General features: G+C 68.7%; 1 protein-coding gene across 2 annotated transcripts; it reads left to right on the top strand.

The window, feature by feature from the left end:
- Nucleotides 1-8461: 8461 nt before the first annotated feature.
- Nucleotides 8462-9878, top strand: NR2C2AP (nuclear receptor 2C2 associated protein). Of its 2 annotated transcripts, XM_090027131.1 has the most exons (6): nucleotides 8462-8554; nucleotides 8658-8748; nucleotides 8833-8938; nucleotides 9152-9220; nucleotides 9431-9512; nucleotides 9618-9878. In XM_090027131.1, exons 1-6 carry the CDS (start codon nucleotides 8514-8516, stop codon nucleotides 9688-9690), a joined length of 462 nt encoding a protein of 153 aa, XP_089883257.1. In that variant the 5' UTR covers nucleotides 8462-8513; the 3' UTR covers nucleotides 9691-9878. The 2 variants fall into 2 exon arrangements, with proteins under 2 accessions (XP_089883257.1, XP_089883258.1); XM_090027132.1 differs by having other exon boundaries at nucleotides 9431-9878.
- Nucleotides 9879-11463: the final 1585 nt, after the last annotated feature.

Raw genomic sequence — 11463 nt, 5'->3', positions numbered from 1 at the left:
CACGAGGCAGAAAGAAGGGGGTGGGGGCAAGCGCGCGGCACCCCGGCACGGCCAGCGCACAGCAGACACCGGGCCAGCCCCCGGTGCAGCACGCGGCCCCGCCCCGGCGCTTGCTATTCCGCTCACGCGCGGCTGCTCAGGATCCCGGGCCAGGAGCACTGCCACATTCATGCGGGGCCGCGCTTATTCATGAGGCCTCCGCCACGCAGCTGGGGCCGCCGGCGCCCCCCGTCCCCCTCCCCAGCACGCAGGAAATGCCGGCGTGGGGGTGAGAGCCCACCTGCCCCGGGGCGGGGGGCACACAGGGCCCCTTGTGGGAGCCCGGGCCCGGGCCGCGGAGCCTGATCTTTCCCCCAGGAAGGCCCCCGGTGGCGGGGGCTGTAGAAACCATGCCCCCTGCCCCCAGCAGCAGGCACCCACGGGAGCACGGCGGAGCCAGGCGGGGGTGCGTCTCTCTCCCCCCTGCGCGGCTCGGGAGGGTCCATCGCGCGGGCCGTCCCTGCCCGGCATCGCTGCCAAGTCCGAGCGGCTCCGGCGCCGCCGTGCCAGCGGCTCTGCTCGGGGCCCGCCAGCGCGCAGCTGCCTCCCGGGGGTCTCGCTGGCCCGCAGCCATGGCCTCCTGGGGGCTCGCAACCCAGCCCGCCTGGCCCCAGCCCAGCCCGGCTCCGTGCCCCGGGGAGAGGGCTCGCGCCGGCGGGTCCGGCACGGCCCGGGTGCACGCGGTGCAGGCGGCCAGGGGCCGGCTCCCCCCCGTCCGCTGGTCCAGGGCCACCCGCCTCCCCGGCAGCAGGTCCAGCACCAGGAGCGGGGGGGGGGGGGTCTGCCCACAGCAGCCCCGCGCTCCTGCAGAGCCTGTCCTTGCTGCTGGCTCTCAGCCCCGGGCTCACGGCGCTGCGGGAAGAGCCCGCCCGGGAGGCCGCGTGCAGGCACCTGGTTTAATTTGCAATAGAATTGGAGGGGGGAGGGGGCAGGATGGGGGAGGGGCCCCCAGCCAGCTGCAGCCAAGGACGGGGGGGGCTCTGGCTTCGGGGGGAGCAGGAAGACACGTGGCGCCGAGCCGGACAGGCCGCGTACGGCCGCTGGGTGCAGGCTGGCTCCCTGGCAGCGCTGCCCCGCGGGGCAGAGGCAGCTGTGCTGCCCCCAACCCTTGGGGGGGCAGAGCCCTGCCCCCCATGCCAGGCCGCTCTGGGCCTGGGCTGCCCCCCGGCAAGGACGCCCATGGGAGAGCACGGAGGAGCACTGGATCCGCTTTGGTCTCCATGGCAACCCCCTCTTTGGGTTTTCTGGCAAAGCCCACACCTCTGGGTGCCCCAGGGGCTGGGGTCTTCACAGACCCCTGAGCCCAGCCTGGGTGCGCTGGGTGCAAGCCCCTACCCCAGAGCAGGCTTGCAGCAGTGTCATGGGCCCCCTACAGCCAGCGGGGGATTCTCCTTATTCAGGCCAGTGGTTTTGGGAGGAAGGGCCACGAGGTGCAGAGGCCAGGGGGTGTCTGCTGAAATGCCCTGATGGGTCACATCCCTCAGCCAGCGATGGTGCTCGGGCATGAGGCCACCTCCGTCCTCCCCTGACTGCTGGCCTGTCTCCAGTGCCCCCAGCCCCACGGCCAAGGGCTCGGTGCTGGGTGCAGCTGGGTGCAAGGGCTCTGAGCAGACAGCCCGTGTCCGAGGGGCTTCTGGCCTGGGCCCCCACTTCCCGAGCCTTACCCAAGTCGCGCTCTGCTCCACCCCTGAAGATGCTCTGGGCTGGAGCTGCTAAGACAGGGGTTTCGCCAGGGCTGAGCCTGCAGCAGGGTGGTGTAGATGCCCGGAGCCAGGGAAACATGGGTGCAGGGAGGCGAACGGCCTGGCCCCAGGCAGCTTTTGGGAGCGGTCTCTGGGCCATGCGCAGGGCCAGGTGCAGCTTGTGGCTGCGGTGCCAAGCCCACGGCCAGGCTGGAGGGGCCTGGGCGCAGCTTTTGGTGGCACAGGCAGGTCACGGCTGCAGCAGCTGCAGTGAGAGCCACATGCAGACCCCTGAGGACTGCCATGAGCTGCTCTCACCTGCCCCTGCTGCCACGGCTCCTACCTGGGGCATCCTGTGTGCCCCCCCGCCTTGCCTGGCAGACCTCGGGGGGCTGCAGCAAGCCATGGGGTCCGGCACGGCCCGGGTGCACGCGGTGCAGGCGGCCAGGGGCCGGCTCCCCCCCGTCCGCTGGTCCAGGGCCACCCGCCTCCCCGGCAGCAGGTCCAGCACCAGGAGCGGGGGGGGGGGGGGTCTGCCCACAGCAGCCCCGCGCTCCTGCAGAGCCTTTCCTTGCTGCTGGCTCTCAGCCCCGGGCTCACGGCGCTGCGGGAAGAGCCCGCCCGGGAGGCCGCGTGCAGGCACCTGGTTTAATTTGCAATAGAATTGGAGGGGGGAGGGGGCAGGATGGGGGAGGGGCCCCAGCCAGCTGCAGCCCAAGGACGGGGGGGGCTCTGGCTTCGGGGGGAGCAGGAAGACACGTGGCGCCGAGCCGGACAGGCCGCGTACGGCCGCTGGGTGCAGGCTGGCTCCCTGGCAGCGCTGCCCCGCGGGGCAGAGGCAGCTGTGCTGCCCCCAACCCTTGGGGGGGCAGAGCCCTGCCCCCCATGCCAGGCCGCTCTGGGCCTGGGCTGCCCCCCGGCAAGGACGCCCATGGGAGAGCACGGAGGAGCACTGGATCCGCTTTGGTCTCCATGGCAACCCCCTCTTTGGGTTTTCTGGCAAAGCCCACACCTCTGGGTGCCCCAGGGGCTGGGGTCTTCACAGACCCCTGAGCCCAGCCTGGGTGCGCTGGGTGCAAGCCCCTACCCCAGAGCAGGCTTGCAGCAGTGTCATGGGCCCCCTACAGCCAGCGGGGGATTCTCCTTATTCAGGCCAGTGGTTTTGGGAGGAAGGGCCACGAGGTGCAGAGGCCAGGGGGTGTCTGCTGAAATGCCCTGATGGGTCACATCCCTCAGCCAGCGATGGTGCTCGGGCATGAGGCCACCTCCGTCCTCCCCTGACTGCTGGCCTGTCTCCAGTGCCCCCAGCCCCACGGCCAAGGGCTCGGTGCTGGGTGCAGCTGGGTGCAAGGGCTCTGAGCAGACAGCCCGTGTCCGAGGGGCTTCTGGCCTGGGCCCCCACTTCCCGAGCCTTACCCAAGGCGCGCTCTGCTCCACCCCTGAAGATGCTCTGGGCTGGAGCTGCTAAGACAGGGGTTTCGCCGGGGCTGAGCCTGCAGCAGGGTGGTGTAGAGGCCCGGAGCCAGGGAAACATGGGTGCAGGGAGGCGAACGGCCTGGCCCCAGGCAGCTTTTGGGAGCGGTCTCTGGGCCATGCGCAGGGCCAGGTGCAGCTTGTGGCTGCAGTGCCAAGCCCATGGCCAGGCTGGAGGGGCCTGGGCGCAGCTTTTGGTGGCACAGGCAGGTCACGGCTGCAGCAGCTGCAGTGAGAGCCACATGCAGACCCCTGAGGACTGCCATGAGCTGCTCTCACCTGCCCCTGCTGCCACGGCTCCTACCTGGGGCATCCTGTGTGCCCCCCCGCCTTGCCTGGCAGACCTCGGGGGGCTGCAGCAAGCCATGGGGAGGGGGCCTCTGCCTCCCTGTCCCCGCCTGAACCAGCAGCGCTGGGTTGTGGCCTCAGCAGCACGCTTCTAATAAGATAATTATAATGATATCCTTTAATCTGTCTCTTTCCAGAGGGAGATATTAGTCCCTGCTCCGGAGAGCTCCTTCCCGGCGTGGAGCGTGGCTGGCGAGATGCCGCCGCATTATTATTATTATCATCATCCTGTTTGGCCAACAGCATGAATTACGGAGCCTGGCTCCGCAGGGGCCCGGGGATGGCAGGTCAGTAGCGGGGGAGGAGGGGGCAAACCTGCCCCTGCTGTGCTCCAGGAGGGGCCCGTGCCCCAGGCCCTGCCTGCCAGCGCCCGGGGGAAGGCGCTCTGGGGCCCCTGCAAGGAGACGCCACCAGCCCTGGCTGCAGGAAGGGGGGAGCGGAGGCAGCCATGTCTCAGGAAGACTGGAGCCCCTCTAAGCATCGCCACCCCACCACCGGAGGGGCCGGCCTGCCCTGGCCAAGGTGGGCTTCTGGCTCGGGCACCGATGGGTCACTGCTGCTACTCCAGGGAGATGCAGCAGCCTCGGGAAATGACCTCTGTCTCCAGGGGCTGCCTCGGGATGGCATCCGAGCTGTGGGAGCCAGGCAGCACGTCGAGGTGTGCAAGGGGGCAAGAGCAAGGCGAGGTTGCCCGCCCCAATGTTTTGGGCTGCAGGATGCAGTCGGCTCCAACCCAGCCACCCTGCCAAGGAGCTGGGGGAGACGCCGGATGAGCTGACGGGCTCCTAGTGTCCGGAGATGGGGGGTCCCGGCCCCAAAACTGGGCTCCCAGCCTGCGCGGCTGCAGAGGGTCAATACAGGGTCCCTCAAACCTGTTCCCCAGGCTACGCCGGCTCTTGCAGCCACAGTCCTGCTGGAGCCGTCCTTGGAGCTCGGCCAGGCGACACAGTCAGGAAGGAGCCCAAAGAAAGGCAGCAGGAAGGTGCAGGACCCCTGCCCAGCCGGGCCCTGCTTGGGGTGCAAGATTGCTCCGCTCCACCCGGGAATCGCCTCTGCTTCGGGGTAGAAAGGGACACCCCAGAGAGGGCAGGGCTGGCTTCCCATCCCCACCCCCTGGAACGAGGATGGTATGATAGAGCCAAGGGGCCTGGGGCTGCCTGCGAGCAGGGAGCTCAGGCTCAGGCCAGGCCGCTCCTGGGGGAATGAGTCCAGCTGGAGACGCCCGGGTCAGGGGCCCTGGGCCCTGCTGGGTGACCGCTCTACCTGGACAAGGCCAGGCCAGGCCAGTTCTGGCCTCTTGCCTGCATCCACCCCTGCTGCCATGGCTGGATGCTCCTCCCAGGCCCGCGAGGAGAGGGGCAGGCGTGCGGAGCTGCCTTGCAAACAGGCAGGGCCCTGTGCCGGCCCGCCTGGGGGGCAGCTGGGCACTGAGCGGCCTCTGTGCTGCGCGGACCCCCTCCCCGGCGCGGAAGCGGCCGTCAGTGGCTGCGGCTGATGAAGTGGCAGGGGCACAACACGGGCTCGTTGTTTGCCAGCGGCCCCCGCGCCAGCCGGGACTGCTCAGCAAAAGGCGCACGGGGCCCGGAGTGCACAAAAGCCCCCGGCGCTCGCTTCCTGTGCAAGCTGCCGCATCAATAGTCACCCTCAGCCGCTCCGGGCTGCCAAGGACTGCCCCCCGGGCCAGCGACGGAGCCACCGCTGCTGGGGGGAGCGAGCAAGATGCCTCCCCAGGCCCGCAGGTGGCCTGAGACCCAGGTGCTGCGCCCCTGCCAGCACCCCACAGGATTCACCCCGCTGCACGGCTGGGCTTGATAACAGGATGCAGAAGCCGAACCCCGATCGGGCGGGTGCCAGAGCCCCCCAGGCAGTCCCACTGCAGGATCAGGGCCTGGGCCCCCAGCCAGCTCCTCCGAAGCACCAGGCTTTCTATCGGCAGCTTTAGAAAGCGCTAACGACCCCCCAGGGGTGCCCAGTGCAGGGCTGGAGCCGGGCCTGGAGTCTCGGCCACAGGGACCCATGTTAGGAGACGGCCGCCTTCGGAGCTGTTCTCCCACTGGCACCGCGGCAGATGCCCCCGTGCCCTGCTCCACGCGGCACCTCCCCTGCCTGGCAGCAGCCCAGGGGTCGCTGCTCACTGCCCTCTCCCCAGGGTGCCGTACAGCCTGGCAGCTCTGGTCTGACCCAGCTCCATCCTGCCTGGGCGATGGGGAGGGACTCACCACCCAGCCCCAGGGACAGAGCTGCAAACGCTGGGAGGTGCCAAGGCAATGCCTGGGCAATGCAGGGCACAGAGGAGCCCTCCTGCCACGCTGCGCCATCACTGCTGGCGCTCTGCCGGGTCAGATCAGCCCCGATGCCTTCCCGCAGTAGTACCCCGCTGGCACGGGTGGAGCAGCGCCTCAGCTGACCACCATGGCAGCTCGCCCGGATCCCCCCCCACCCCGACATCTCTGCTCGCCGCGCTGCCAAACCACCTGCAACAAAGCAGCGTCCCCCCGCCCCCCACTCCCCGCCCAGGGCTGTTTGTCGCCGCTTGTCAGCTCCTCCCCGGCGCATCAGGTGTCAGCTTCTTCCCTCCGTCTCTTTTTATGAGTCCTTTTATTCCCCTCCCTGCTCCTGCTCAGCTCTGCCTCTGCCAGTCCCAGCTCCAGGTGCCAGCCTGGGAGACGTCTATTCATCGCAACCGTGCGGAATAACAGACAATTTGCCTGAAAAGGCTTCCAGGAGAAAGCTGCGGCAGGCAGGGAGGGGGTGGCGCTCCATGAGCACCTCCCCCCCCGCAGCTCCAGCACTTCCAGGAAGCCAGGGACTGGGGGAAGAGCCCACGAAGCCCTGCCACCCCGGAGGGGCAAGTGCATCTGCCAGGGCCAGCCCTGCCATTCCCATCCCTCCTCCCCGGCAGCGAAGCGAGGGGAGATTTTGGTAGAAGGCACCAGTGGGAGGACGCGCAGGCCCATACCCCGATGTGCCACCAGCCCGGCTGCAATTAAAGGATCTTCTGTTTTTGACCCAGTTTCCAAGGCAGAATGGAGGAGCATCACGGCAGCTACACCAGCCCTGGCCGGGGGACGGCCCCCCCGGCCAGGTCTCGGCCCCCAGCTGAGACAGCCTTGGTGCAGCTCCTTCCCTGAGCGGCCTCCAGCCCTGGCCCGTCCCGGCGGGGTCCTGGCTGCGCTGGCGGCGCAGGGAGCTCAGGCCTGGGTGCTGGCTGGGCCTTGGCTGGTGGGACGCAGCCTGCAGCGAAGGGGCTCTTGGGAGCCTGCAGCCCGATGGAGCCGGGCATGCTCTGCGCACCGTCGTCTCCGAGGAGCCTGGGGGCCGAGCTGGGGCACGATGCTCCAGCCACCGGGAGCTGAGCAGGGCCCCCTCCAAGCCAGTTTCCGATCAGGCGCAGCCCTGTGGGCCAAACCGGATGGCAGGGAGAGGGCTCCTAGCTGCCCCCTGCAAACCTCATTCACCCCGGGAAGGGACCGGGGGCCACGCTTGGTGCAGCACTGCTGCCCTGTGTGACCTTGGGGAGGCCCTTGGCTCCCCTGCTCCTGCCTCCAAGGCAGCGAGAGGCCGTTTCTCTGCCAGCGCCGGCAGGACCCTCTCTGGGCGCTGGGCTCAGTCCCCACCTCGCGCTTTGCCTTCTGCAGGGACCACAACCAGGCCCCAGACAGACGAGGCCTCAATTGCCATCGTATTAAGAGCTGGCTCGGAAAGGGGAGCGGGCGGGCAGCTCTCCGGGCTTGTCAGCAGAAAGTGCTCTGACAAAACGCATATCAAACGCAGCTTAATTAGCCGGCTCAGGCTCCCCTCCCCCCACCCCTGCTCCAAGCTGCGCCATGGATAAATAGCCCTGAAAAGTTGCTAATTGAACAGATTTCCAGCATGATTGCCGGCATGGCTGCAGCCGGGCCCTCATTACCATGCACACGCTGCGCGGCAGCAGGGATGGGGCGCAGGGATGAGTCACCGGGGAGAAGGCCGCGGAGCCGTCCCTGGTGCAGGTGCACACGTCTCCGAGGGGGGCAGGGAGCTGCGAACAGTGCCCTGGGGCACGTAAGAGCTGGGGAGCAGGGCCCCGGGGCACTGTGGGGGCTGCTGGCCCCTGCACCCCCTGGGAGAGGAGCCCGCCCTGTGCTACGGCTCCTCTCTGCTTCCCGGCGCAGCTGTAGGGCAGAGCAGCCCTTGGGGGGCCAGGCAGCCGGATCGTGCCCTTACCCCGGCCCCCTGCCCAGGCCGTGGGGGCGCGCTGGGCCCAGGCCCGGCCCCTCCGCCGCCTGCCTGGCGGAGCTCGTTCTACCTAGTAAACTTGATGGCTGCTTCCGCCTCCTCAGCGGGTGTTTTTCTCCTTGCTCCGACGCTCAGCTCCTTCCCGGCCCGCAGCTCTCCCGTGCTGGGCGCCTTCACACGCGCGCCTGGTCCGCCGGCACCCTGCGGCCCACACCTCCACGCCGTTTCCACTGGGTGCAATTTCCCGCTTGATGTCGAGGGCAAATCTGCCCCCAGGTGCCGTGTGCTGCGGGGCTGGCGGGGTAACAGCCCCTGGCACGGGGTACGCGGGCGGGCCGTTCCCCGAGCCCGGGGCCGGGGGCACCGGCCAGGCCGGGAGGCCTCGGGCTGCAGACACCCCGCGGCTTCAGGCCGGCTCTTTGCCCCGGCTGCCCGGGCGCGGCGAGCAGGTGCGCGGGGGCGAGGGAGGTGCCCGGCGCTGGCGGCCTGGCCGCTTGGGGCGGGGCGCAGCCAGGGCGGCCGGCGGAGTTTTGCCCGCTCCACTGCGGCCTCCCCGCCCAGCGCCGGGGCCTGCTCGGGCTCGGGCTCGGGCCCGGCGGCGGCACCGTGGGAAAAAGCCGCGCGCCGCTCCCACGCTCCCGCCGGCGCGGGCGCAGCGCCCCCGCGTGGGCGCAGCCGGCTCCGCAGCGCGGGGGCGGGACCAAGCGCGGCCCCGCCCCCGCGGCCGCGCACTTCCGGGCCGGCGCCGGCGCCATGTCTGAGGCGCCCCTGGTGTGCGGCGGGACCGCGAGCAGGTGAGCGCGGGGGCGGGGGCGGGGGCGGGGGAGGGGGAGGGGCGCCCGCGCCCCGGTCCTTGCTGCCAGCCCCGCGCCGGCCGGCCGGCTGTCCGTCCCGCAGGGTGAGCTCCGTGCTGCACCGCGACGCGAAGCAGTTCGGGAAGAAGCACCTGTTCGACGGGCGCGAGGAGACGTGCTGGGCCTCGGACCAGGTGAGCCCCGCCCCGCCCCGCCCCGCCCCGCGCGGAGCCGGCCGGCCGGCCGCCCCCGCGCACACGGCTCGTCTCCGCTTCCAGGGCCCCTCGCAGTGGGCGGCGCTGGAGTTCCCGCAGACCGTGCGCCTCTCCCGGCTCCAGCTCCAGTTCCAGGCCGGCTTCGCCTCTCGGCTCTGCACGCTGGAAGGTGAGGGCTGCCGCCGCCGGAGCCCGGGCCCTGCATGAGTCCAGCCTGGCCCGGGGTGTAGATGTCTGTCCCCTCTTCCTGCTCGCCGGGTGCGAGCGCCACGCGTCCGAGGGGGCAGGGGCAGCCGCTGCCTTCCTCCGCACCGGCGGGGGCGGGGAGCTGGGCTCGGGCGGCCCCCGCGCAGACGTCCCCTTGCCTCCTCTTGGCATCCAGGCTGCAGGAAGGGTGAGGAGCTGGCGAAGATCCTGGATTTCTACCCCGATGACGTCCACGCCTTGCAGATATCCTTCTGGTCTCGCTGGGGCTGTGCGGGCCCTGTCCCCTGCCCCCAGCCAAACTCTAACGGGGGGAAAATCACAGGGAGGGGCATGGACAGGGCTGTTTTTACCTCCTTCCGTGGTGGCAAAGGAGGGTGGGAGCACCCTTCCCTGGGCAGTGGCTGCATCTGTGCACCCCTCTGTCCCCATTTCTTCCTTAACTGCTCTGCCTACAGCTTCCCGGTGCAGGGAGCCACATTGGACAGGCTGAGAATCACCTTTGCCAGGAGCACGGACTTCTTCGGGAGGATCGTCGTGTATCACCTCGGCGTGCTGGGGGAGAAGCTATAATGTGGGGAAGGGGTCGCGCCGGGTGGGTCTCTCTTACATACTGTTGTGTTTCCAGTTCATTTCGGCCCCAGCGACCCGCCTGGCACAACAGCTTGGAGCAGACCGGGGATGCTCAGCCAGCGCATCTCCCCAAGGAGAGACTGATCAGGGAGGGGGTGCAGGACCTGCTGCACCCCAGCGGGCTAGGGGCACGGGGAGCACCCCGCCATCCCTGGATCCCAGCCTAATGCGGGCCCTTGCTGGTCAAGCTGTGAATTAGGGCATACGCAGTGGAGGCCCCTGCCAGACGCAGCGCCTGTTAACGGTGGAATAAACGCACGTGGCTGCTCTGAGCTCAGGCAAGCGAGAGGTTTTGCGACTAAAAGAATGAGATGCTTTATTTTGAAACTGCTCTCCCTGCCCCTTGCTGAGTGAAGCCTGAGGCCTGCCTTGGACCCAGCTGGTTCTTCCCACTCACCTTTCTGCAGCTGGCTAAGGGTGCTGAGCTCAGGAGCACCAGGTGACCCTGGGCTGGGTTGGGTGGTGGGTTCGATCCTGCCTCTGTTCTGCCGTGAGCTTCCTGGCCTGGTGCCTGGCTGAGCCGAGCCCTGGCTGCTGCTGCCATCCGTCCGGCTCAGGACCCTCTGGTGAAGCCCCCTGGGATTTGCCTGCTCTGGAGAGCCTAGGTCCGTGCTTGGCTACCCAGCCCATCCCTGCCAGGCTCTGGCGCAAGCTGAGCCCTCTGCCTATGTCTGCAGCACCTGAGCTCAGTAGCACGGCCAAAGCAGACCTGCACATTCACCGTGCGAGTGTTGTGGGAAATACAACAGCCCCTGAGTTCACGGCTCTGGAGCCAAAGGCATCTCGGTGCTTTAAGTCCAAGTTGCCCCCTGCGGCTGCTGGCGGACTGGCTGCCTTGGACCCACCGCAAGGGGGAGATCCACTATTCCGGGTTTATCCCATGCTGGGATGACACCCCGTCTCGGCTCCCCCAAGGAAGCCAGGCAGTGTGAGATGCAGGGGCCAGGAACCAGCCGGGCTTGCATCCCTTGGCTGCTGGGGGTTTGGAGCACACAGGTTTGCATGCATGATAGCTGCAGTGGGGCTTGGTCCGGTCCCAGTGCAGATGGTGGGTGCTGGGGCAGGGGCAAGTGCTGGGGGGGGAGGGGTGCTGCAGGGCAACTAGCCCTTTTAAGGTGGGGCCAGCCCCACCTGTTTGGGACACTGATCAACTGGGAGCCAGGGTTCAGATGAAGGCAGCAGGCAGCTCTGGGGTAAGCTCTCACAGGAGCCTGGTCAGAGATGCTTTCTAGGCAGGCAAGGGAGCTTGCTGGACTCCAGGCTGGCAGCTGAGGGGCAGCACAGGATGGATGCGCTGACCTTGCTAGGTTGAAGCAGGAGCTCTGAGCCCCTGGCACGTAGGGTCCAGAGCCCCGGTGCAGGCGCATGCTCCAGTGTATTAGCCCACTAGTGCTGCAGGCACAAGTAGGAGCCGAGCTAGGCTGGCATACTGTGGCCGAAGTGCAGGCTCCCAGGGCAAGGGCTGGGAGCCCTGACTCTGGAGGTGGCCAGAACGCCTTCCTCAGCCACCCTCTGGAAACCTGCCTCACCTCTGTGGCAGTCTTGGTCACGGGCCCCCTTGGCAGGCCCAAGCAGGGGCCTGGCTGTCTGCAAGGTTCTCAGCGGGACTGTGGAACTGCTGTACGAGCTGGTCTCCTGCCGGTGGGGTGGAACCAGGGCACGTGGCTGCGGTCAAGGATGGGACAGGCGTAGCCCCAGCGCAGAGACTGTTCTCGGTCAATGCAGTAGGAGCAACTCTGGGGCTGCTCTAACTTGCTTCTGGGGCTGAACTGGCTCCTAACCTGTGATCTTCCCAAACAAGCCCCAGAGCATGGCTGACGGGAGCCCCCGAGACAGCATGAGGAGATGGGGCCAGGC

Source organism: Crocodylus siamensis, chromosome 14 (assembly GCF_052110815.1).
Source record: "Crocodylus siamensis isolate JL-2025a chromosome 14, ASM5211081v1, whole genome shotgun sequence".
NCBI lineage: Eukaryota > Metazoa > Chordata > Crocodylia > Crocodylidae > Crocodylus > Crocodylus siamensis.
The sequence above is the reverse complement of the archived record's forward strand: the minus strand, read 5'-3'. Positions and strand labels throughout refer to the sequence as shown.

What these genes read in the sequence shown, in the direction of transcription:
- NR2C2AP (XM_090027131.1), top strand. Translation starts at nt 8,514, where the DNA reads ATGTCTGAGGCGCCCCTGGTGTGCGGCGGGACCGCGAGCAG. An exon ending in TCGGCTCTGCACGCTGGAAG is followed by an intron (nt 8,939 to 9,151) that starts GTGAGGGCTGCC and finishes CTTGGCATCCAG; the next exon opens with GCTGCAGGAAGGGTGAGGAG. An exon ending in TGACGTCCACGCCTTGCAGA is followed by an intron (nt 9,221 to 9,430) that starts TATCCTTCTGGT and finishes GCTCTGCCTACA; the next exon opens with GCTTCCCGGTGCAGGGAGCC.